The sequence below is a fragment of the Ammospiza caudacuta genome, chromosome 5, assembly GCF_027887145.1.
Source record: "Ammospiza caudacuta isolate bAmmCau1 chromosome 5, bAmmCau1.pri, whole genome shotgun sequence".
Classification (NCBI taxonomy): Eukaryota; Metazoa; Chordata; class Aves; order Passeriformes; family Passerellidae; genus Ammospiza; species Ammospiza caudacuta.
The window spans coordinates 56,846,867-56,873,553 of record NC_080597.1 but is presented as its reverse complement, the minus strand read 5'-3'; the positions used below and the strand labels follow the sequence as shown (position 1 = coordinate 56,873,553).

At 42.3% G+C, this 26,687-nt stretch overlaps 1 protein-coding gene across 1 annotated transcript; it reads left to right on the top strand.

Moving 5' to 3' along the window:
* The first annotated feature begins 1,369 nt into the window (after positions 1-1,369).
* On the top strand, positions 1,370-15,329 carry GPR37 (G protein-coupled receptor 37). Its single transcript, XM_058805693.1, has 2 exons — positions 1,370-2,047; positions 12,366-15,329. Exons 1-2 carry the CDS (start codon positions 1,370-1,372, stop codon positions 13,182-13,184), a joined length of 1,497 nt encoding a protein of 498 aa, XP_058661676.1. The 3' UTR covers positions 13,185-15,329.
* The last annotated feature ends 11,358 nt before the right edge of the window (positions 15,330-26,687 follow it).

The window sequence follows — 26,687 nt, the reverse complement described above, 5'->3', positions numbered from 1 at the left end:
TTTGCGCTCTCCCAGGGGAACCCGCGTCCCTTTCTCCCCGTCCGTGGCCTCTGCCCCTGCAGCAAGGTGCCCTCGCTCCTCCGGTGCCGTCCCGGTGCCGTCGGCTTCCCGCACCGCCTCCCAGCCACGCCCGCTCTCACCGGGCGAGACCCCCGGTACCACGGCAGGGCGCTCGGCTCGCCTGTCGCTCCGCTCGGTCCCGCTGGCACCCGCGGCCCGGGGAGGGCAGCCACACGCTGAGACCGGAGCGCGCCGGTGAGCTGCGGACGGACAGCCAGCGGCGGGGATGCATCCGGGCCAGGAGAGCTCGGTGGCCGGCGGGGAGCGGCATGCCCGGCCCGGCCCCACACCCGCCTCAGCCCGGCCCCAGAGCCGCCCCTCAGCCCGGCCCCAGAGCCGCCCCTCAGCCCGGCCGCCCCGGCGGGCGGTGCCTCGGCCCCGCGGCGCCGCCGGGCGGCGCTTGCGCACTGCGGCCGCCGCGGCTCGCCCGCCTCTCCGGCGCGCCCCGAGAGCCGCGGCGGAGCCGCTCCGAGCCCGGCGAGCCGCACCGGGCTGAGCGGGGCCGGAGCCGCGGGGAGCCGGCAGCGGGAGCAGAGCCCGCCGTACACCAGCCCCTGCCTGCGCCGGGGCCGTGGCTGCCGCCCCGCTTCACCTGGTGCCCGCAAGACTCGGGAGGCGAGAGCAGCCCCGAGGGGTCCGTCCCGGGGCTTGCCCGCCCGGCGCCGGCAGCATCTTTGGTGCCCTGGCCGTGCTCGCCGTCCCCGGCCCACGTGCGAGTGTTTGGGGGTGCAGTGATCGATCCCGGCAAGAGTTTTGCAAAGCTCTGAAACACCTTAAGCTGCGCGCAACAACCTGTGTTCTCCGAGGTGCCGGAGATGAGGAGTTAGTGTTCGCGACCGCCCGGCGAGGGGAGGTGTCTTCCCAAAGGGACCTTTCCTGACCCGTGGAGCCGCCGGGTGCCCGCGGCGGCGAGAGGACGCAAATGGGCAGCACGAGAACGGTGCGGCTGCTGGCGAGGAGGCAGCGGTCCCGGGAAAGGGCGGAGCGCCGAGGGGGGGTTCTCCCGGCGCTGCACTTGCTGCATTAACTCTGCGCGTCGGAGACGGCGACACAACTTTCCGGGTCTGCCCCGGGCGTCGGTGACAAGAGGCTGCTCGCCGCTCCGCTCGTCGCGCCCCCAGCGCCGGCCGCTGCCCGCGGCGGACCCCGGCGGCAGCGGGAGCAGCGCTCCGGCCGCAGCGGCGTGGTGGCTGCTCCTGACCCGGCTATTCCCGGGAGCCGGGTGGGCATGTCTCCCGCTCCCAGCCCCGCCGAGCGAGGCGGCCGCCGGGTCTGAAGGAGAGCGGGCGAGCCCCGCCGCCTCCCGGCCATGCGGCCCCTGGGCGCTCCGCTCGCCCTGCTCTGCCAGGTGCTGGGTGCGTGGGCTGCCTGCGCCCTGGCCCCGGACCCCGTGGCAGCCTCTGGGCCGCCGGCGCCCCCGCAGCGCTCCCGCTCGCCGCCGGCCCCGCCGCCCCTCGCCCCCGGCCGGCGGGCGGCCGCGACGCTGCCCGGGCGCGGAGCCCTCGCTGGCGGCGGAGCGGCGGGGCCGGGCGGCAGCTGCGCGCCACGCGGGGCTCCGGGCACCGGGCGACGGCGGGCGCGGAGCAGCGAGCCCGGGGCGGCGGCTGGGAGGGGCGGGCCCCGCTGGCTGCCCCTGAACGGCTCGGCCGGCGGCGAGGGCAGAGCCGGGGGCCGCGGGAATGCCACGGGGCGCCGCGCCCGGCTCCGCAACCCCTTCTACCCGCTGACCGAGGAGTCGTACGGCGCCTACGCCGTCATGTGCCTCTCCGTGGTGATCTTCGGCATCGGCATCATGGGCAACATGGCAGTGATGTGCATCGTCTGCCACAACTACTACATGCGGAGCATCTCCAACTCCCTGCTGGCCAACCTGGCCTTCTGGGACTTCCTCATCGTCTTCTTCTGCCTGCCGCTGGTTATCTTCCAGGAGCTCACCAAGAAGTGGCTTCTAGAAGACTTCTCTTGCAAAATCGTCCCGTACATTGAGGTAACGTCCCTGCGTGGGGATACGCGGCCCCCGAGCTGCTCTCCCCGCCGCAAGCCTGAGCCGTGTGCGGGGCCGGCGCTCTCGCTGCCGTCGCTGCCGGCCCGGGGGCGTCCCGGTGCCTTTGGTTCGTGTTTCCTGAGTGCTCTTGAGACGGAGCGGGGCCCGTCCCGGCCCGCAGGGAGCGGAGTCGGCGGTGGCCGCGCCGGGTCCAGCGGCACCGGGATTTCTGCGGCTCCCGCTGGGTGCGTCCGGCGCTCCCTGCCACTCGCACGACTTCTGCCAAACTTTCCTTATTCCCTGTGACCCTGGAAAACAAGTGATCCTCTCAGAATTAGATCTCAAGTTTTTCACTTTGTTTGTTTTAGTAAAGTGAAGATGAGTCGGGAAAGCGGATGAGGGGCTTGAAGGGATGGCTTGTAAGGAGGTGATTGTAAAAATGGGATCATCCCATCGATGGAATAATGGAATGTCTGGGCTCTTAACTTATATTTCAGCGTTCAAAACGTTCAAATCTCACGTTTATATAGCTGCAGGTTTGTTGGGTTTTGGTTTTTTTATGGTTGTTTTGTTTTTGTTTTTTTTTTTGGAAGACACCAGCTCCGTTTAAACTGCAGCTTCTTGGCAGCTGTTCAGCGGCTCTGTCAAAGAAGCTCTCAGACAGCTGGCCGCAGTCCTGCCGGCAGTGCTCAGGTTGTCTGCTTTATTTATTTACTGGAACCGAACACTGAGGCTTGCTGCTACGGTGCTAGCCTGGAGTTCTGGCTGGCTCTCCTGTATTCTCAAAACCTTATGTCCAACATTATTCTGTAACTGAGAGCTGAGGGAACAACTGGTGGTTCTCTTGTCCTAAGAATGAGCTATTAGAAAAAAACCCCAAACAAACATAAAAGCAGCCTCCCAGAAAACCCTCAAATACCCAACTTGTTATCCATATAGAGAGTGTCAATTTCAGCATTATTACACAGTAACAAAGAATTAACTGTCAAATGATACTACAATATTTTGAAGTGTTAAGAAAGATGTGTGACCTATGTAGCCATAAAATTGCCACAGCTTCTTTCATCTGTTTAGTTTATTACTGGTGGTATTGGACAAAGGGTGGAGCTGTGTTACGCTTAGTTGAATTCTAGGCCAGTACTATACCACCTGCATTTAAAAAACTCAGAGTACACTGAAGTCATTTGCATTTAAAAAGACATGATGCAGTAAATATGTATTTATGGAGAAACTTAGTGCTTGAATCCTTTAAAATTCCTGAAATGGATTCTGGGGCTGCTTGCCTTAACCAGTAAAAATAAGCAGCCAGTAAGTAGCAGTGTTTTAAAAGTAACCATTTCATTTAAAATAGCTACTGTAGTTTGTGTTTCAAGGACTTTCATGTGACATTTCATGCTTCCTAACCCTTTTTTGGCGCATCCACATGCAAAGCTGAAATAGATCAGTAGTTCAGATGATTTGTGTGGCCATGCTGTTCCTCAAAATTAGTTGCTTATGCTTTGCGGCTTTGGGCACTAAAGAGTTTTTCAAACTGAAAGTAGTTTAGCTGAAATGTAGTTGCTGAAATTCAAAGCTGTAATCCTGAAAAATATTCAGCTGCTGCTATTATAATTTAATGTTATCTTATTTTTTCACTTTAAAGTTCTGTGGATGTCTAGAGCTGGTCTTATTCAAGAACTGGCACCACTCCAGTCAGGTGAACCGGTGGCTGTGTTAGGCTTAATTATCACTGGTGTCTAAAAGTAAAGCATTTCCCTTGTCCTTGAGGAAGTATAATAACTTAGTTCTAAAGTAAACTTTTTAAGAATTTTAGTTCTTAGTTATAAATATGAAGAGGTATAGCCTTATGGTTCTGTGTTGCTCCCAGAATTGTATAGTTTTTGTTCAGTGTCATTAAATACAGTACTCATTTATGTAAATTATCTCATCACCTTGAGAGGAGTAAGTAAAAGGTGGGATTTCCCTCTCTGTAAACTGTGGCAATGAGTGGCAGATACTGAACATTAGTGGATCAGTTCACCTGGCACCTGGAATGGAGGACACTGTCCTATAAATCAGGATTTGACCCTGCTGAGGCAGAGAAGGCAGCTAGAGCAAAAGTTCACTGCTTTCCAAGTGTTGATCTAACCTCAGAGGCATTACACAGTGACACTGACACCACCAGGAGCCATGCAGACGTGTAGCATGTCAGGAAACCCATCCCATGTGCAGCTGCTGCTCCTTGCTCTGTCAGGGATTGTTTACAGCATTATATTATCTGACAGCTGAACAACCCTCTCTTTTCCTTTGTAACTCACCTGGGCAGGCCCATCTTCTTCTCACACACAGGGGAAGGGTGAAGTCTTCTTATCTCCTTGAGAGGAAAGCTTTGACAGATATCTTCAGGAGAAGTTTCCAGACCTTTGTGGAATACAAATATGGAATCATCTTCCTGAAGATGGACACATTTTAACCTCCTGTCTGTATTTTCTATAAGTTTGCACAGTGTTTGGTTCTTTTCAGGGTCTCTTGGTTCCATCTTTTAATGTCTTTATTTTTGGGGGTTTTTTGCATATGCTGTTTAGAGGGAGAGCTGTGTGTCTCACCTGGGTTTGTAGATCCAGAAGTATCTCAAGCATCAAAACCCCTTATTGGCCTGAGTCTTCTGTCATACCAGCTTCTACTGTCAGAACTAGAGAGCAGGGGATGGCTGATTATCCACAGCAAGTGATGCAGTGATCACAGCATTTTGACATGATTCTGGCATGCTTTGTGCTGTTTGAAGGTTTCAGGTGATCCCAGGGAAATACCTTAAGTTTTCTTAGTTCAGCCTCTTGTGACCAATTGGTTTGTATTTGTGCTGTTTCCAACAAAGCATCTGCAGCTGGTGATAACACATATGCACACACAGTCTGGGAAAAATGCTTTATGATATCTTCCTGCACATTTGTATAGGTAAAGACTGAGCTTCCAGCAGTGGATTGTCTTCACAAATTTAATTTAAAGGCCAGTTTTTCCATACCTAGTGAAGATCTTCTATGACAAGTACATTAAGTAGTAATTTCAGCTGTATATTGTATAACAGTATGGCCACTTGTAACTACTAGTTTTGAGTGTACTGGAAAGGAGTTGAGAAGGGAGTTTGAACAACTGATGCAGCTACTCTGCCTGTAAGGATGTGTGGAGATGTGCTTCTCCTTTGCCTTTTAATACTCTGCCACTTTTCTGCATGGCTCAGAATTCTAGGTTTTGGCATGCAAGTGTGAAGTGTTTACCTGCACACTGCTTATTTTGTCTTTCATATACTTTTGTCAGTATTACTCAGAATCAGGAGACGTGAAGTAAATTACAATAGAAAGACAATGAATTTGGGTAATTCCTGCTATGTGGAATCCTTTTGGTTTTGTTCAAAGCATTCAGTCATTTGAACTTTTAAATATAGTTCCAGTTTCCCTACTTACAGATTTATTCTAGGCCTTAATAGAAAGAAATATAAATGTAGACAAAATCTGTACTGTTACTGTGCTTTTAAATATTTTACAACTGTTGGTCATGTGAAATTGAGTTTTTTCTTTATTTTATTTTAATGCTGAAAGCCAGTAGTGAAAACATAAAATAAGTTGTTTAAGGCCCAGAGCAACTTGCACAAGATGACAAATGGATTCTGTCAGGTAGGACTGGAAACCTTCTTTCAGGCTTAAGATGGAACTTTGCTTGAGTTGTGTGCATTTTGCCATTGGAGGTTACATGAGAAGCTTTGTTTGAGGGGGTTGCATTCTATGTCAACAGATTGAATCAAGCCACTTATGGCCAAGCAGGGGTTTAGAACTGAGGAGTGGTCTAGCATGAGGGTTTGCAGAGGCTGATTTACCATCCTATGCAGTCCAGCACAGAGCAAGAAGCTGCTGAGGCCAGTGTATGGTACACAGCCCTGAATTCAGTGCTAGTGAACATGAGGCCGCCTGCTTTTCCCAGACACCTCACAAAGAACAGGACAGAATTTGTGATGTCCTCATCTGGACCATAACATGCATACAAGACTGGTGTGATTCTGGAGCAGGCTGACAGTAAAAGCCTTTGAAATCTGATGCCCAAACTCTGCATGTGCTTTTGACAATGAATTTGTGGCATCACTCCTATTTCTCGTGGGCAAGTTCCAGCTCAGGAAAGCTATCACAATTAGTATTCTTAGTGGAAAGCATAAGGATTGATTTGGACTGAAACACAAATTGCTCTCTTTCCCTGGAGCTGATCCTCCAGGGCAATTTGAGGTGAGGCTTTTTCCCATTTCTCTTTACTTGACAGAGGTAAGCAAGAAGCACAGAGAAAGCTGCTGTTCTCTGCCTGTTCCAAAGCTGTGAGAAGAGATCCCCATTTTAAGTTTCACTTTAGGGAAGCAAATACATTTTTAATGGGAGTTTATAAAAGCTGTGTATTATCTGTCTTTTCTGTGTCTTTTGATGTGCGGCATTTTCTTTATGTCTCTTCTTTGACTCCAGTCAGAGCTGTGCTCCTGAACCTCCAGTGAGTCCTCTGGGTCACAGACAAAGACACTCAGAGATGTTTGCAGTTTCAAGGCTTCATCATGAGAGTTTTCTAGGGCAATGACTTGATGTATCTTTAACTGAGCAGAATATCTTCAGTGCTTATCACACAATAATTATTTTAAACTGAAGTGTTAATATGTCTCTGCCCTTTAGGTATTAATGGCACGATGATGATAGCTGCCATGTTGGTTGTTGTGTCAGTCTTTCTTTCCTCTGCAAATCCTGTCCTTAGGATCCTCTAAGTTTTTGCTTTTGGCTAAACTTTGCCTGTGGCATTTCAGCATGGAAATGAATTTGTGTCAGAGTAGGTTTAAAATTGGGTCAGTAATACTTAAGTTACATATGTGGGGAGAGGAAAAGGCAGCATCTGTGATCCCAACTCTATTGACTCTGCTCTGAACACTAGCATATAATTTCTCCATATGACAGGATTATTCCTGCAGAAAGAGGAAGAGGTAGATTCCTATCTGTAGGTCCATATTGCTGCTATTAAGAACTAGTACAGGAGTCCCTTGTGTAGTGTGATGAGAACTTGATCCTCAGTGGAAAGTGACACAGAAAAAAAACATGTACCTATTTGGTAGCCTGGTAGATAGCAAACAGGGAAATGAACAGAAATTAAATCCTTTTGTGTTTTGTGATATTTCCAAGCCCTGGATAAGCATGTGGTGTACTAGTCAGTATTTCCAGTGCCCTGATAGTCTGTTGGCTTTTGCTTCCTACAGAACTCAAGAGTGGCACATGGAAATGGATTGTGATTCTATGCACTATATCTTTTGATATACAGAAGTGTAAGATATTAAGAGTAAATATCACATTAAGCATGTGTGCTTTATGACTCCTTGGTGTGAATGTTGATAGTATTTCAAAAGAAACAACAGTGTTGTACCTGTTATTCCATGTGTGTGGGATTGTCTCCCTGATAGTAGATTTCAGAATTATCATCTCATCTTTCAGATAGGTGATATAGATTTTTATTTGGGATACATTAGATAATTGCTGATGTCAGAGCTGTACACTGGCTCCAGATCTTCTTGGCTACTGAACTATTCTTGCCACACCACAGTAGTGTTTTCACTGTGAGACTCTTCCCTGTTTTAATGCATAAAGCCATTAATGGCAATTCTTGTGAGAAATACAGATACATTCTTTTTTAATAATGACTGTGTTTCTTGGTTTTGTTTTGGGGGTTGTTGGGGTTTTTTGGGGAGTGGAGTGGGTCTTCTTTATTAAAAGAGCAGAAATCTAGGTAAATATTACATTATTGTTTGCAATGAATTGATCTTTTATTTTGCAGTAGTCTGTTCTTATTACTGGAGTCTGTACTGTAAGTGTAGAGTAGCACAAAAACAAAGTATTGCAGTCTGTGCTTAATTTATTTTCATTAACATGTTCAAAAGCTATGAAGTTTAATGTGGATGTGGAATAGCCATCAGAAAATTATAACCTATAATGGCTTGAGGAATAAAAAGTCATTTATATGATATAACAGGAATGGATATACAGCATCTATGGGGTGTCACTGATAGCTCAGAGGTGGCTTGGATACTAGTCACCAACCTGTGCTGTAGTTCAGCTTTCCCATTACAATGTAAAAATGTTGTGTATACCCATCTCATTTTGTAACTAAGGAAGAGTGCCATGCAGTTTTAAGAAATTCTTTGCTATCAACATAAAATATATTCTGTCTTACAAACTTCAGCTTCAGCTGCTGAAGTCTACTTCTTATAACATCTTTATTTTAACTTGTTCAATATAAACTTAGTTTACATTGTTTCCACTCACTTTTCCATCAGAATGGTCACTGCCATTTCTAGCCTGGAGCTGCTCAGAGCTGGTTGATTTCCATTCTGTTACATTCACTGTCTTTTGGCTTAAGTGACTTTTGTATCTCATAATACGTTTTTCTGTAGATAGCAGCAATATCACTTATTGCTCTTTGTCTTACTGGGTGGAATCACCCAACCTCTCTTTTGTATTCACTTACAGAATTTGGTCTTTGTTGGACTTTTCACCCAAGTCACCTCTTCTGATCTTGCTTCTGGTTTTCATTACTTTTGACTAGAAATTAGTGGGACAAGATTGAGTTTTATTCCCCCAGCCATAACTCACTGTAATACATCTACACCGCTCTGCTGGTTAGCCAGTCTCTGCTCCTGGAAGCCAGGGCCAAGAGCTGTGGGACCACAGCCAGGAGAAGAAGTAGGCCAGGCCAGGAAAGGCCTGGGAACATTCTGGTAATTGTTAGTTTGTGAAAGGGGAACCAGTATGCTGGAAGAGTGGACAGGAGAACAGCAATTATGCTGAGCATTTCATGAGTTTGCTATTGTTCTCTGTGGCCTCAGTTCCCCAAATCAGTTTTGACACTGTTGACTAACAGCTGGTGAGCTAATGACCAAAGGTTAATGCAGTGTCTTGAAGGGGCATCATAGTGCCCACTAACTCTCAAGGCTTTTTAAAGAGCAACAGTGTTTAAAGAGATTCTTTTGTAACAATAATTCTGTGTATGCTGTAGCTAGCAATCCTTTCAGCAGCAGTTCTCTGCCCAAATGGTGTGGGTATCTCCTCAAAGCAGGGATTCTTTCACCACTTCCTCAGAGCAGATTGATGGTCATTCAGTTGGAAATTTGGGGACTTTGCTGATTTCATGTAGTAAGAGAAAGTTGTAAAATTATGTCATCCTGAATGTCTGGAGGCTGCAGGAGAATCTTCAGTGGACAATAGAGAAATAAACCAGAGAACTAAGTAATGATCAAAAACTACTGAACCTGAGTTGCCCTTACCTTGCCTCATTTCCAGCCAGGTTGTTGGAATTAAGACTGGAACAGCACATCAGACACTCAGCTGTTACAAGAAGAGTGCCATTAAACTCCATGCAGCCTTGCACCACTTTAAAATTTGTTAATTTGTGCTTTACCTTCTCCCTGTCAAATTAATGATCTTAATTCTCTAGTTATTTCAAGACAGTATAATACCTGAAAAGAAAACTTCTCTGAATTTTTTTCACACTTTCAGCTTAGCTCTAATTATTAGTATGACTGGTATGAAGAAACACGCCTAGACTGAAATTGTGTGAACGTGCAGAATACATGTCCCAGTTCTCACCCATAGGTTTTAAACAGCACCCATTGATTTTGCTGGCTATTACTCATAGTCTGCTGTGTGGAGTAAATAATCCAACCCTTGAATTGCTCTACTGCATTTAAGCAAGTCAGCTGGAGTGAATCCATGATCATCTGCTTGTGTGTTTTTGGTTGGTTTTTGCAAGCTTTTCCATGGCATCACTAACTCTGCTAATCTACAGAAAATAGGAAACTGTTGCTTGAAACACTGGCTTTGTTTAGCTTGTTTCATCAGTAAGTCCATGGGAGGGTTTTCAAAGCCGCCTTCCAGTATTCCTAGTTGTTTGCTCTTGCTCTGTTTCCCTGTTTGAAGCCTCCAAGTTGCTGGTCAGTCAATGTGACAGAAGCCCCCTAGGTTATGTTTCCTCATGGCAGACGTGTCTTCTTTCATTAGCCCAGCCCCAGCAGCTGCAGAGTTTAATGTCTGGGCCGCTGTGGAACGAAATGCTGAATGTCTGCCTTGGGGTGGGGGGAGGCTCACGCCACAGCTGAAAGGAAACATCTTAATGTACAGACACTCGGGTTTTCTTCTGTTTTGCTGATTTTTATTTCAATCCCCAGTCATTTCCAGATCTCAATTATTTCCCTGTCCCTTATAATTGTAGCAAGCTGAGTCCTGACCCTTTTGTTATTTATGTTGCATGTTAAGGCTAAAGATTTGAAGACTGCACACACATTTAAATATTTTGGAAACAAAGTTGCTAATCTTGAATTAAAAAATCTGACTCTGAGCTGTGATACATGACAATCATATTTCATTAGCAAAGTTTATCACTGTTCATTAAGATTTCCCTGTATTTTTCTTTAAATGTTTTTTATTTTTTTGCTGTATTTACCAAGCTTTCTTTGAATCTTGTCAGACAATTAAACTTCCAAATCAATGGTTGCCTATTAAAAATATTTACAGTAGTGCTTTTTCATTATTAAATATTTCTGCAAGTTAATTAGTAAGAGATTGGATCTTACTTATTCCGTCTTTTAGGAAGCAGCTTCAAAGAATTCTCCAAGCAGGCCAACATCTTGCAGTTGGAATTACAAGTGCCTTATATTTTCAGTGATAGTCAATTTTAGCAATCTGATATGGCTGTTAAATATTGAAGGTCAAAATTAATGATACATTTATATAATTTTGCATAATTGTGCTATCTATCTTTGAAGAACTTTTTTCAGAGATGCATAAACAGTATTATTTCAATATTATGGCAGAAATCAGAAAGTGTTTCCCAAAGTCTATATGAAATTTGAATATAGCATTACACATCAAATTTGGATAAGCAAAATCATAGTGAACTGCCTAATATTACTTTATTACAGAGATATGGTTCATTCATTATAAAAGTAAGCATTCTTTACATTTATTAGCAATATTATTTTACTTTCTTTTTCCTTCACAACACATCAACACATTTTCAGCATAACATGTGTATGCAAACCCAAGAAAATAAGTGAATTAAAAATCAACAGGGCACTTAGTCTTTGTCCAATTGAAGTTAATGGGAGTTCTGCTTTAAATTTGAACTGAAGTTGAGTTTATTACTAATAGAATTAGGCCAAAATGTATATAGTCTTCTTGCAAATTTATTTTAGGAAATTAAATTATAAACAGGATAAAATGATAGGAAATGATGTTTCATGGCAGCACAAGATTTCTGTTCATGCATAGAATAATGATTATTATGGCTAGAGAACATAAGCACTGCTCTGTTCTTGTTCCTCACAGTATGTAATTGACGGCTCTCTCCAATCCATCTTTAAATCATTTAAAGAATGAAACAACTTCTGTTTCTCCTGGCCTACAGTACACTCTCCCACAGAATGTTTCCTATGAAATTAAGCCTCAGTTTTCCGTGATTTTTTTCTAAATGAAATATTGACTGTTGGTTATATAGAGCCTAACCACTGTAGTGAAGATTAGTTTTGCACAGGCTCTGGAAGTCTGAGGATTTCAAGTACAGTTTCTTTGAACTCATGGCGGGGGATGAATTTATGCACCTACATCCCATCAAAATTTTGCTTAAAAGCCTAAGTCCACAAAAATAGTTGTTGGATCCTACTCAATTCAGTAGATGCCTCATCCCTAGGGTTCCTAAGTTTTGAATATATGGAAAGTTTAATGTTTTGATCCTCTGCTTGCATGGTGAACTTGTTATGTGGTCATAACTTCTGCTGAAGGAAGACTTTCCTATCTCTCCCATTTTGACTTGAGATTCCAACCCCTGTGGTGGAACCAATCCTTCTGAAAAACACCCCTTAGAAAAAAGTGGGGGAGGAAACAGTTTAGTTTTAAATTTTGATCAATTCCTCTATATTTTTTTCCCACTCAGTGTTGCACAGATGCTTGCTTGGACCTCCAGGAGAGGTTGACACCAAGCTGGAATAAGAATTTGTAGGAGGAAAAAATAGAAGCATGTGCATATTATGAAGGTTCAATGTGCTTCATTGAAAATGCATGCTGGATGGCAGCTCAGCAAACACTGGAAGCTGAGTGCTGTCTGTGATGCTTCTTTTGATGGCACTCAGCACCACGGTGCTCAACTTCTAGGTGAAGAAGCTCGGTGCTTCTCTTCCTCCCCCACTTTTTTCTCATTTTCTTTTCCCTTTTCTCCCTGATGTTTTTTTACCCTCCCCTAGCCAGCACCTGTATTAACCTGTGCTGCCTCTCCTCCTTCCCAGGTGGCCTCTCTGGGCGTCACCACCTTCACGCTGTGCGCTCTCTGCATCGACCGCTTCCGAGCTGCCACCAACGTGCAGATGTACTACGAGATGATCGAGAACTGCGCCTCCACCACGGCCAAGCTGGCTGTCATCTGGGTGGGCGCGCTGCTGCTGGCCCTGCCCGAGGTGGTGCTGCGCCAGCTGGCCACCGAGGAGCCCGAGTACAGCGGCAGCCCCCCGGGCGAGCGCTGCGTGGTGAAGATCTCCACGGCCCTGCCCGACACCATCTACGTGCTGGCTCTCACCTACGACGGGGCGCGGCTCTGGTGGTACTTTGGCTGCTACTTCTGTCTGCCCACCCTGTTCACCATTACCTGCTCCCTGGTGACAGCCAGGAAAATCAGGAGGGCAGAAAAAGCCTGCACGAGGGGGAACAAGCGACAGATTCAGCTGGAAAGTCAGATGAACTGCACAGTGGTGGCTTTGACCATTTTATATGGGTTTTGCATCATTCCTGAAAACATTTGCAACATTGTGACTGCCTACATGTCCACAGGAGTCTCTCGACAGACTATGGACCTCCTCCATCTCATTAGTCAGTTCCTTTTGTTCTTTAAGTCCTGCGTCACCCCAGTTCTTCTGTTCTGTCTCTGTAAACCTTTCAGCCGGGCCTTTATGGAGTGTTGCTGCTGCTGCTGTGATGAATGCATCCAGAAGTCTTCCACGGTGACGAGTGATGACAATGACAATGAGTACACCACAGAGCTGGAGCTCTCCCCATTCAGTACCATCCGTCGCGAAATGTCGACTTTTGCTTCCGTGGGGACTCACTGTTAATTGACCTTAGGACTTTATTTCCTGCATCTTTTTCGTTTTTTTTACTTCATATTTTTCTTCTTGAAGCAAAATGCAGGAAAAAAAATCACTGTTAAAAACTACTCTTCAAACCAATCTGTATTAACAGTCATGCTTTGGAAAATAATTTCTTTGGTTATTAAAAGGAAAGAGAGAGAAGGAGAGCCAGCACTTGGTTTTACATCATGAGATTTTGTGTGGTGCTAGGATTTAATTGGTTGAGGAGGAGGATCCATATCAATCTGCTTTTATTTAATTCTGTAGTATTTTTTTTGATAGTCACTGTAAAATGTTTATATAGACATTGTGGGCTTTGCAAGGTGTTTTCATGTAAAAGATGTGGTGGAAAGTATTTGAAGGTAGTTTTAATCAAATTACTGTACACTATTTTGAGAGGACTTGAGCTTCAGAGAATTTATAAAGTAGCATAAAAATAAATGAGGTTTTATTCTTTAACTTGATTGTCAATCTACATTTAACAAAGACACCTATGAGTAGTATTAAATTCCTTTAATAAGTAAAAAAAACCCCTTTGCATATCATAATTTAGGTGGCCATATTTAATTAACATTTGAGTACTTACACTTGAAGGATATAATTAGAGTGTTTAAGGAAGATGATATTATAATGGTATTAGATTTATAGGAGTGGGCTTTTTAATGTTATATTATGAAGGTTCAATGTGCCTCATTGAAAATTTTCTTCTTAACCTGCAGGTATAAAAAAATCTTGAGTTATTTTGTACTTCTTACAAAGAAACACTCACTTTATCACTGAATTTTGTCTTGTGTGATTTCAAAATCAAGATTCTTTCCAGTATGCTATTTGTTTTACATTGAGTTTATGTCCTCCATCTCTGTATATATGGCTCCTGCTGGCTCCAGTGGGAGTCTCATTGCAGAGAAAGGCATTTTTTTGCCAGAGGTTTGCTGACAATAAATGTGAGGGACTGAAACATGTGGAGAGTGAATTCCTTCTATTTTAAAAGGTATAAACACACTTGGGGCTTGACCTAGAGCCCATGGTAGTCAATGGAGAGGTTTCCATCAATTTCAGAGAGCTTTGAATCAGACTGGCATCTCCTGTTTGTTCTGGGATGTGTAGCGTGAATATTAATCACAGGGGCTCTGTGTGCTGGTTCAGACCCATGCTGCTTTCAGAGGCTGCTATTCACTAGCAGCTCACAGCCCTGAGGCTGGTTTGAGAGCCACTGTGTGTTCTGCTGGTGGCTTCTTGCTGTCCACAGAGTTGTTAAAATGAGGAGGGTATGTCAACACTGCCAGCAACAGTGTGATACAGTAAAATCCAAAGTTGTTATAAGCAAGCCAGGCTGGAGACTGCAAAGTGCCTATCCTCACCAGCCAAGCTCATATCCCCACTCTTGGCTGAAGCAGACATTCTGTTCTTGGCAGGCAAGCCGGCTCATATTTGCACTGGGCAGCAGCCTGAAGTGTAGACACAGGCTGAGGAACTGAATTTTTTATAGATAGCTTGTATTTTAATACTAATTATATAAATAATGCAGCTGTATTGAGCAGAAGGAAAAATTCATACACTCATGCTTTGAAATTAACACTGAATATAACTAATGCAGTGTTACCTCCCTTTTGATGCCTGCCTCTATATATGTTAAAGAGCTTGCTGTAAATTCTGGAAAGTATTCTATTTTTTGTTTGTAGATTCCAGACTTAATTTGTCTAATCTTGGTGATATTCTTGGGCAAGCAGTATTTCTTCTTTTTCTTTACCATTTTAACCTATAATAATTTCAACTGAAAAAGAAACAGTTGAAATTAATGAGTATTAATCTAAACATATATGCACATGAGTTCCTCTTCTGACTTTTGAATCAGATACTGGGCCCTAGCAAGGCAGTCTGCTTTAACCACAGGCATTTGTTTCTGCTTAGAACTTGAGAAATTACCCAAGTTTTTAAATCCCTATTTAACATGCTCAATCACTTCTGCAGATGGCAACTGTCCCGTCCTGAGAAAACCTTTCATTGACTTGCCTTTGCTTGATTACATTTAATGAACTATGAAAGGGATTAAAGAGAAAAGATGGAAACAAAATTCTTGCTTACTTTGGTGCCTGTATTTCCTCAAGTACATATTCCCCCCCTCTGCATTTTGATTTTTACTATTCTTTTTTACATGCAATATTTATAAAGAATGGGAATAAGACTCCCTTTTTGTTCCTTGCTGAGAGACCTGTTTCTCTCAGCTCCCTTTTCTGTTACAACAGGGGCTCAAGGATCTTGGAAAAGAACAGTAGAATGGGAGGAAGCACTCTAGAAGAAACAAATGAAAAAGCCAGAGAATTTACTTGGAAATAGTAAATGATCACATTTTGCTATTTTAGGTTCAAGATTGAACCAGGACACAAAATGTCCCCATTGCTTGGGATATAAGGTGCTTCCTGCTCTCCACTCAGCCCTGGGCATGTGTGAGCTCTGCTAAGGACTGTTGCTAGCTCACAGGTTACATGTTCTGTGTCCCAGAGAGGTGCAGTTTGTTTCTGCATTTAAACTTTTCCACAATATGTGTGTGATAATCCTGGAAAAATCACCAACCAAACGACCAAGCCAATCAAAACACCAGCAAAACCAAACCAAACCAATAAAAACCTCAACAGCCACAACAAACCCATACCCAGCAAAAAAACTGACCCCCACACAAAATGATGTAAGAAGTCATTGGAGAAGATAGGATCTGAAGGTCAGTAATGCTGTGTTTGTAAATCCATCTTCCTCCTTGTGTGCATAGCATTCTCCAGCCAGTGGGGCTTCTTTGTACCCTGTGTAACCTTGCCTTTTCTGCTGCTCAAAGAGCATTTTTCACAGCTATTTCTCTGCCTTGCCACGGATAACTGTAGCAATTTGACACCCTTTTATTCTAATTTGTTCTCTAAATTGGTTAAACTAATACCTTATTAGTAATTTGTATTGTCGCAACCATTCAAGTGTCATGATAAATGATTCCTTATGTTAAAGATGCAGTACTGCACTGCATTTCTTATCCAACTTCTGGGGTTGATGCTGTGAACTCTTGAAATTTTCTTGTGTTTGCTTTTCTTACTTTCTTTAATATTCTTCAATATTAAATAATTCTTTATTATTCTAATAAGAAATAAGCTGCCTATGTCTGGTTTGAATCCAGTTCTGTCAGACATTTGTCCATTAACAAGAGGGAATTTAATGACTGAAGATTTGCTTATTTCAAAGATTTAATTTTTTACCTAAACTAGAGAAAATTGCAGAGCATGGTGATCAACATAGAAGAGTAATGAAATGGAAAATCAGATTGTAAGGTAGGAAAGCTTATACCTTTCAGGTATGTAAGCCTTTAATACATTAGCACTAATTGTCATAGCCCTGGTTCCATTGAGAAATTCCAAACCATGAAACTCTAGTAAGTATTTCAGTATCTCCGATGAAAACATTTCATGACCTGTATCAAAATATAATTGGGTAGGCCAAAGTACAAATGGTAAGTTATTGAGTAATATCTCTCAGAAGAGAACTCTTATTTTGCCACTTCCAAGATAAATTCCTACATTCAACCTTAAATAAATTCTGCGTTTAAATGATGTCAGTGGCTTGCTCAGCTCCTGTTCTGTCATTGAGACTGTGATGTAAGCTTCCACAGCTGCTGCTCCAGCAGTTCTAGGAACAGCTCCTAAAGACACTACAGAGGTTTCCAAGCATGTTGTCCTGCATCTCTGTAAGAATTTGTGTCATGTTAGGCTCCATGGTGAGACTGTTCTATTGTGCTCATGGCACTCAGAAGCAAACTAGATTCTATGAAATGTGAATTGCTATTGAAATTCTGAGTAGCTTACCCAAATTCATTAAACAACTAGAGTATTCAAAACCTCTCCTGGTATGTGTGAGCCATTGTCTTAGTCACAGTGTAAATACTTGCAACTTGCCCCGTGGCTGCCTCACTGCTGTTGATGTGCTCAGATACATCGCTGAGCTGCTTCTGGGCTTTTTTTTTGCCAGGTGGCATTAACAGAGCTCCCAAACCACTTAAATCATCCCCTTGTTATTGTGCTGGAACTAAGACTGAAGGCAAAACCTGCTCAAAATTAGTCTGTCTCCTTAGCAGGGCTCTCTCTTTTCTGTGCATGGAGAGCATGGCTAAGGTTACAGGCTGTCAGTGGATACAGGCTTAGCACGGTAGCATCAGCATGTATTTGTGTATGTTCTGATGAATCAAAAATTTAGGTTCTTTTACTTCTAGGATGGAAGAGCAAGATTAAAACCCCTGCTCTGCTTAATTTATAGGTGAGACTTGAAATTTGGTGTTTCAACATACCCGCAGAAAGCATAACTGCTGTAGTAGTGGACACATTGGTGTTATTACAGAGAGGAGAACCTATAAGAAGTAAACTGCCTGCAGAAAGGTGACTTATCTTACTTCTTTTAGAACCTAGACCTAATGATTTGCCCAAATTGCAAAGGCAAGCAGGAACCTTGAAGTGGATCTGCTATGTCCTGACTTATGTCTGCATGCTGAAACAATCCTTATTTCCTCGTATCACTGAGAAATGTGATTAGGAGGACTTATAACTTTCTTCCTTCTTTCTTTTCCTATGAAAACCTTAGCCAAAGTCAATGTGAGCAGATTATATGAATCATTAAAACTTAATGGTATCCTACATTTACTGTCTCAGTCTTCAGGAGCTGTATTTTTTCACTACTGTTTTGTGTTTGATTGAGTCATTTAACACCTGTCTTTGGTAGATGTCAAATTTTCAAAACCTGAGCATGTTTTGTAATGAATAAAAAAATGAAAAACTCACAGACTGAGATACTCGAGGGCACCCAGGCATATCTGCTACAGAAACACTGACTCATATTGAGAGCTAAAGGTTCACCAGTCAAGAGGGCTGTGTTTAATCATGCACTGCATTTAACCCCTAAAATCTTGGCTATTTGCTTTCCCTATGGTATAATTTGGCTGGTTCAGTTTTTGTGTTTCAGGCAGTAAAAGCTGTGACAAAGACTCCCTGGCATTCTCAAAATGACAACACAGAAAGCCAGTGCTCTCTTTCTAGTGTGACACATTCCACTTTCTAGTGGTGACACATTTAGTGTTACCTGCAGTGCCAGGATGCATAAGCCTGGATGTCCCAGCCTCTTTCAAGGAAGAGGTCAAAGATTTCTGTCCTTGTGCACGTGTTGTGCATCACAGTTTCTTATTACTGGAAAGCAGAACATGACTAACATGTTTGTGGGATTTTTCTTCAAGTAGAAATCAAGCCTGCCAAAGTTACAGGATTCTCTTAAATGTATTTAATATAAGTGCTAGTTGCAGCATTATTACTCAAATTAGTAGGTAATTTTTAGCTAAAGGGGAAGCTTTTCTTTTTCTTTTTTAATATGCATGTATTTTATCCTTTCTATTTTATCCTTTATTTTTCTGTCATCGCAAAGGTTATTTTTTTTCCTAAACAAAATGCAAAAATTCCACAAGCACTCATTGTTTTGTCTAGTTAAAGAAATTCCATCATTAGCTTACATTAGACATCTTCATCTGTATCCACAGTGAATTTAGCCCATTGTTCTTTGAGAGAGGAAACCAAAATACTCAATTAGAAACATGGTCATGACTAACTTGATCATGAAGACAGAAGATGTGAATAAACTTTGCAGGCTGGGATGTCAACATTATTTTTTTTTAAATAATTTTGGTCTTACAACCCTAAATGTTTTAGGAGATGGGAGATGCATACAGTTCAACAATAACTTTTAGTTGAATTTCATAATTATCACTAGAGACTCCAGAATACATACAATCTGGAATAAAATGATCTAATAGTAGCTGGATATGCATGTGATAGCGCCTGCTGAAGGCAATGCAAATATGTAAGTAAACAAATAGACTTTAGCCTCTTTGCTTTTATACCAGAGAACTAATTCTTCCCTAAAATGAGCTTCCAATTTGATTTAATATACCTCTGTGTGCTAGATTAATCTATTTAGTGTTTTTAGTGTTGCATAGGGAACACAAAAGCTTAAGAAAGAAGGTATCCTGTCTGTAATTGTAGCCAGCAGTTATACTTCACATTTTTTCTTAAATACTTTCCTCTATCTATTTTGAAGCAATTTCTACTGACTGTTCTAATCAGTCTTTTCAGTGTCTTATTCCATTTTCTAACTCTCCCCTGAGCAAAGGAAAATCCTTTTGTTTTTGTGAAGATCAATTCTTTTAAATTGAGCACGTAAGTAAGTCTCATTCATTTTGCACTACCTATCCACTGGAAGACTTAGATGTGAACAGTCCTTCTCCCTGTGGAAAGTATTCACAAATAAGGAAGATGCAGTCTATCTTTCTCTAACCTAGCAGAAAAGAAAATACCTCATCAATCTGTACAACACCTGTGGCCAGAGTATCCACACTGTAGTGTGTATTTTTGACTTCATATTGGCGTACCTACCTGCAAATCATGATACAGCAGACAACAGTGGTCTCTCCTTGCCAAAACGTGGGAGGTTTCTGCAAGAAACTGGCTCAGGTATCTTCATTTCATATAGTGATTCTCTATGGAGGCTCTTTTTATATATGAAAAATACATCTAGATTGTTAGAGGGCCTCTGAGTAAACTATTTCTCATTTAGGGCTTCCTTTAGCAGGTATCATTCATGAGCCTTACGTTGAGGCTTGTATATTGAGCTGGGGTTGGCATTAGTTGCTGACCTGTCTATGACAAAGGACATGCCTGTGTGCTGCCAGCACTGCTGGAAGCTGCACCTGGAAGGTGAAAGGACAGGGACTCCCCAAAGGCAAGGCAGTGCATCTGCATCCAGCCTCCTGGGGGTCTGTGACAATTTGGTGACAAGTCTGTCAAAAGCTGGGACTGGTTTTGAGAGGTTTGCATAGCACTGTTTTTGCAAAGCTTTAGGGGTAGCCAGTCTCTTAAACTATTAACTCCTCCTTGAGACATCCTTGCTTCATATGGAGCAAGACTTGCCTTTGGCTTTTGACAAGAGAAGAGGAAGAAAGGAGGTGTAAGAAAAGGAGAGAATCCTGCTCAGATGTGGATGAGCTTGACTTCTGTCCTTGGGGATAGAATTCTGTAACTACAGCAGTTTCTTAGCTTCCCCAGGTTAAAACAGATTGGACACTGAATACTCCACTCTAATATAGACCCCTCCTGCTGCTGAGGGTGGAGCCAATGACCCAGGTAAAATAAAGACCCCTGAGAGAGTACCTGACTTCTTTTTTCAATCACCTGTTTGAGTGATAAATCCATTCGGATTAAAGAGCATGTAGGTCAGCCTGCTTTTCCTGATGTCTCCCCTTAGTGATGAAAGGGTTAACAGTAAAATACAGTGCTAGCATTTAGTCTAGCAGGGCCTGGTTTCAGATGAATAGGGGCAGTTTGTGCCTTCTCAGTGCCTGTTTCTGGCTGTCCTCACCCTGCACAAGGCAGCACTGTATGTTGAGATCCTGAAGATCCTACTGCCTGTAGGGCTAAACTTTTTTTAACCTTTCTTTGGTAAATAAAGGGAAAGAAAGTAATTGTTAACTGTTTGAGGACTTTGTTTTGTTTCCTCCTGGAGACCCACTGCAGTAAAAATCAGAATTTGCAAATATATCCATGCCTAGCAACTATACTCAGAAGAAACTGTAGAGATTTGAACTCTACAAATCATGTTAAAAAACCTGCAGAATTGTGGGTTTGTATTGAATTTGACAGATGGTAGTCCATCAATTGAAAACACACCAAAAATCTACCTTTTTCTGCTTTCAATGAACCATTCCCCGATAATAAAGTAATATTTATTTTACTGTCAGTCATGGTATTAGTGCTTAAGAATTCATAAAATATCTTATTCTTCCTTTCTGTTTATTTAATTTTCCTTTGTCATCTTTCATTCTATTCTCCATCTCTGTTGTTCTTTTCAGCTGGAGAATTTTAACTGTTTGTGCTGTCCTCTATACATCTCAAAGTGACCTCTGCTTAATCAGAGCGTGAGTTCAGTGAGTAAAAAGTGAGTTAAAGAGAGCAAGTACTTCTAGCTCACTCTGTGACCATGTACCTATGTGGTTAGGGCCTCAAATCAATATAAAAGCCAAAAAATAAATGAGCCTGCCAGTTAACCAAAAGCTACCAGAGTCTGGAGGCTGGTACAATGATCATTACTGTGGCTGGTACAATGATCATTACTGGGCTGGTAAAATGATCATTACTGTGGTTGGTAAGATGATCATTACTGTGGCTGGTAAAATGATCATTACTGTGGCTGGTACAATGATCATTACTGTGGCTGGTACAATGATCATTACTGGGCTGGTAAAATGATCATTACTGGGCTGGTAAGATGATCATTACTGTGGCTGGTAAAATGGTCATTACTGTGGGCTTCTCTGCCACCACTCAGCAGCTAGGCGCAGAACTCTGCCTTGGGATGGACCTGCCAAATCAGAGATGGGCGTCCTGTGGAACTAACCTTAAATACAATGAAAATTAAAATGTGAGGTATTTTAAATGTAATATGCTGTGTTCAGCAGAGAAGCATTTCAAACACCAAGGTCCATTCCAGCACACCTGACCTGCTTTACTCCCAAGCCACTGGCAGGCTGTCAAGCTTTTGGACCTGCTGAAGGAGAAAATCTATTTTGTTGATTCTGGCATCTAACTCAAATATTAGTGTCAACCTAAAAGTATTAAAAGATGAGATTCCTTATGGGCAAAAGTGAATTCTTGTGGGCAAAATTCCTTCTTGACACATTTTTAACAATCACTAGCTCAGGAAGGGTGTTGTGAGGTAAGATTTATGTTTGCCTCTAGAGAAAGCTTCTTTAATCAAATTAAGATGAATTTGAATCAAGATTTGATCTTATATCTATAATATGCTAACTGATTTATTATATGTTATATTGGAAACAGAAATATCTTTTGCTTTATATTAGAGCTAAATATGCATATACTGATATAAAAATGTAAGAACAATAAAGAAATAAACTAGGCTAAATTGCTTAACAAACCCTCACAATTTCATCCAGTTACTTCAGTGCAAAAATCCTGGTTCAGTTTTGGATACCAGGAGTAGACCTAATTGTTCATGATGGAGACTGCAATTCCATTTGCTTATAGTGCTAATTATGCTCATTAAGAAAATAGCAACCCTATGACTTCAACAAATTTTTCATAATTTTGATAGTACATGTTCAAACAGATCTGGTTATTTAAATGGAATTGGCTTTGGAATAGCTGAACACAAGATTAGATCTCTTTTACACTCAATTTCTGAAGCTGAGCAGTTTTCTAACCTCAGGATCTATAAACTCATTACTGGATATTTACATATGGATTTTGGTGACAATATAAGATAATTACCAGTAGTTCCTTCTCAGCTGAAGCTCTTTTAGTGTTTCATCCTCCCCCCACATGGTCAATCCTCTTAAAAAAGCATGAAAAATACACACATTACTCCATTTAGCATGTGCTTTTTATGTCCTCTCAGGACAGCACATTATTGTTATTTAGGCAAAGAATTCAATATGACTTTCAAACTATCAACTAAAGATACCTTTTCCTCACCCATTTTCTGTGTATAGGGGGTTTTTGTCTACTTCTAATGTTTACTTTTTAGATGAAGTTCAAGAAGTTTGTTACAGGAAATTGTTTGCTGAAAAGACACACTGTTAATTAGCAAAAACGCTATAGTTGTCAATGAGCAAGTTAATAACAATTCATCAGAGGCATTAAGATTTTTTTAGAACATTATACAATCTATTGTCTGCTTAAATATAAAATTTACTACAATTCAGCTCTCATTTATGCTGATACCAGAGATTAGTGCCAGAGGCTGATCTCAGTTGTATGGATGTCCTCTGTGGGGGAATTTCTACAAGAGCATTATGATATAAAAATATGGTGTAGGTTTATTATTCCAAGATTCTTCTGATGTAAAAGAAGCTTCATTTACTGAGGGATCAGCACCAAAAAGCCCTTTGCAGACTGGCAAAACCTCTGCTGCATGCCCTGCTGATGCTGGGTGCTGCTCTGCATAGTCTTACCAGGCAACACAGGGTCCTGCTGATGGCAATGCTTCTTGCAGATACATCAAAGCACTTCTGTCAAAACCAGAAAATACTGTGTTTCTGTGGCATGAATATGATAAAACACAGCAAGGGCAAAAATCCTCAATTACGCCCTTCAATCTCCATGATTGTTAGGGTTTTCTGCTTAGGGCCAATTCCAGCCCCCGAACACATGGAAATTTATTTTGGGGAAAGAAAAGAGAACACTTCTGACTGAACAAGCTGAGTAATTCTGCAGTTGTTGTGCTTCAGCAATGCCAGGGCCCTGGTGGAAATATGCACTCAATCTTCTTTTTCTTTGGCTCCTGTAATCTCCTTGGGCAATGCTGACTCGGACAGGAGGTGCCTACAGAAAAGCAGGTGCCTTGTTGTGGTCACAAGGAGCAGCCATAGAAAAAGTGAATGTATTTTCCGTCAAGGAGACTCTGGGTCTCAGAGGAGAAAAAGTGATGCAGGTGATCAGGAGGAGATTGCTGCAGTGGTTTTCTGTCCACCCTCATTTTCATCATGAACCCATCATCTTCCCAAGCGCGAAGGGGCAGCAGGGCTGGCGGCCTGCTCAGCCCCATGGTGACAGGCGACGGGATGGGGAGCGCTGACTGCGCTGCCGAGGGAGCGCTGGGGATGGTTCGCACATCGCCGCCATCCCTGCCACACTTGGCTACACACAGGGCTGCTGTCTCGCACTTTTAGGAGTGCTAAAAGGTTTTCTCTCCTCTCTGTGGGGGGAAGCAAATGCAGTGTAAGTCTGTGTGCTCCTGCTGGAGCACCAATATCCTTTGGTTGCTGTTTGTTGCTCTCGTTACAAACAGCGATCTTTCTGTTAACCTAATCTAAGTGATCACTTGAACGCCGCAGGACTCTATGGCATTTTGAAGCTACTATACAGCCGTGGCCTTAGGGAAATTCTACAGATGCCTTGCCACAATCCATTTCTTCCCCATGAGGAGCTACCAGACTAGTTGCTTGGATTCATTTGCCACAGCTGTTTGCTTCTTTGACCTCAAAGCTACAAATTTATGGTGCCAGTGGAATAAAGAAGAGCTGCCTTTTAAATTACTAATAATAAGAATTATTCTCTAAAGTAAAAAGAGACAGGAAACGGTGTTCTTATAGCCAAATGGAACTACTCCTGTGAGTAGTTTGCCTTCACCTTTTAATATTTTTTTTCCTTTCCTTTTTCTGTTAACCTGTAGACATAGATAAACAATCAACACAATATTAATGTGCTTATTATTCTGAAATAATTTAAGGCAAACTAATATCTCCCTGACATTATGTGAGCTCAGTTCTGTCATGGCATCAGTCATTGCAAGCTACTAAATTTCTTAAGCAGAGCTTCTAGGTAGGTTCCTAATTTAATTTATTTCTGCAGTACAAATAGATCTCATTTCCATTTTGACCAGTTATTCCTATCTAGTTGTGCTTATTTATTTAAAGTTATTTATAGGTGGTACTGTTCAAAGCTAAAAGCTCAGCATGCAAGAGATTATGAATATTGAAATATAATTTGTCTTAAAACCAAAGGCAACAAATCTAGGTCAAAGATAGTGCCTTGGGCAAAGTCCACACAAATTCTTTTGCATCACTGAGTATTACAGCTTCTGTCTTTCTGTTTCAAAAATGCTCATACCTCATCAGGCAGGTGCCTTTCTATGCAATGGACACACCATTTAAAAGCATCTCAAGAACTAAGTGTGCAAATCCTGGACTATGTGTTGCAGAGAAAAACAAAATGCTACCCCACAATGTACATCAATCTAATGACTGGTGTTTGAGATTTGGGTTTGTATTTGCTGCTTTTCCCCTTTTGAGGAAAAGACTTGCCCCTAAACATAAAGGGATTTGTATAAACAAATAACTAGGGAATTTGAGGAGCTCCTCACATTCTTACTTGTTGAAGGTGTTCATTCATGTAAAAATCCACCAAATGGTTTTAGTCTGTCATTTCACTTTTAGAGATGACAAAAGAAGTAGAATAAACACCTTGGTCCTCCCTCACGTACTGAACAAGCAGTAGAGGCTCTCTGACCTGCATCAGAGGATCTTTGTGCACATTCTCATCTCCTTAATGAACCAGATTTATAATGGGGCTTGTATTTCACAGTGAAGGGAGTGTGGCTATTGGCTGGTACAGAGGTGAGATGTTCTTCTGTGCCTCACTGAATCACCATTGGGCCATGAGACCCCTGCTTCAGACATGATTCAGCAGTGAGGCCTTGGGCAAGCCAGGGGCAAGACAAGCAAGAGGCCTAGGTCATATTTTTCTCAACCAGCCTCACCAATTCTTCACTGTCCTAAAGCAACACTGCAAAATTATGACACAGTAAGATATTTACCACAGAGAGCTGCAGCAGGAGAGACCATCCACTGCCTGCTCTCCTCTCCTTTCCATTACCAAAAGCACGCAGTAGATGTGGTTCTGGCATTCATCTAAATGGAGAAGAAACCTGCATCCATGCAATGCATCACTCCGTTGGAAGAGATGATGCTTGCTTCACATAGGTGTGCTGAAAAATTAATGCTGCTAAGAGAAAATTTTTCTGTTCCCAGCATCCTCCGAAGTTGTAAGAATATGTCAATGTCCTCATATTTTTTATGGAGTTGTAACTTTTCTTGGTTGCATGCCTTCTGTAGTAATTCACAATACAATTAATTCCCTATTTTGAATTGATAGCATGACTAAAAAGGAAAAAGTAGACAAAAGAGATACAGAAATTATAGTTTAGTATTTTTTTACCAATGTAGTAATATTTTTATGTTATGGAGCATTACAGTGTTGAATTTTTCCCTCTTTGCTGAAAGGTAGTGAGAGACAAAAAATTTCTTAAACCTGAATTATGTGTTGCTGCCTAGTTAAATAAGCAGTAGTGAAGTTCTGCAGATTACTACCATGGCTTCATCTTGACAATGGAAGTAAAAGAATTGCAGGGCTTACAAATATCAACAAACATTTTTAAGCATGAGTTTCAACATGTATCTTACTAAGTGTCAGGTTGTGTGTCACCAGATGGCACACATTCCCACGTGTTTCATTTTCATCGCTTGAAGAGTCATTGATTGCCAGTGGCTGAAAAAGCTTTTGAGTGCTTATAAAGAAATTTTTATGAAATCATAGAACAACTGAGTTTGGAAAAGATCTTTGAGATCACTGAGTTCTACAGTAGACCTAACGCAGCCAAGTGCATCACTAAATATATAGATTTATAATAAATTTATATAAAAATAAAGCATGTTCATATTTACTTGGTATTTATTATGCATCTACTGCAAAAGTGGCCCAAACAAATGCAACTTTCACTTCTTTCTTAAATTTCTTCTGCTTCACTTCCCACATAAGAATTGTAGCTCTGAGCTTAAGAAGAGCTAAGAATTTATTCTGCTGCTTCCCATAGCTTTCAACTTACACCTTCTAACTTTTTGGTATT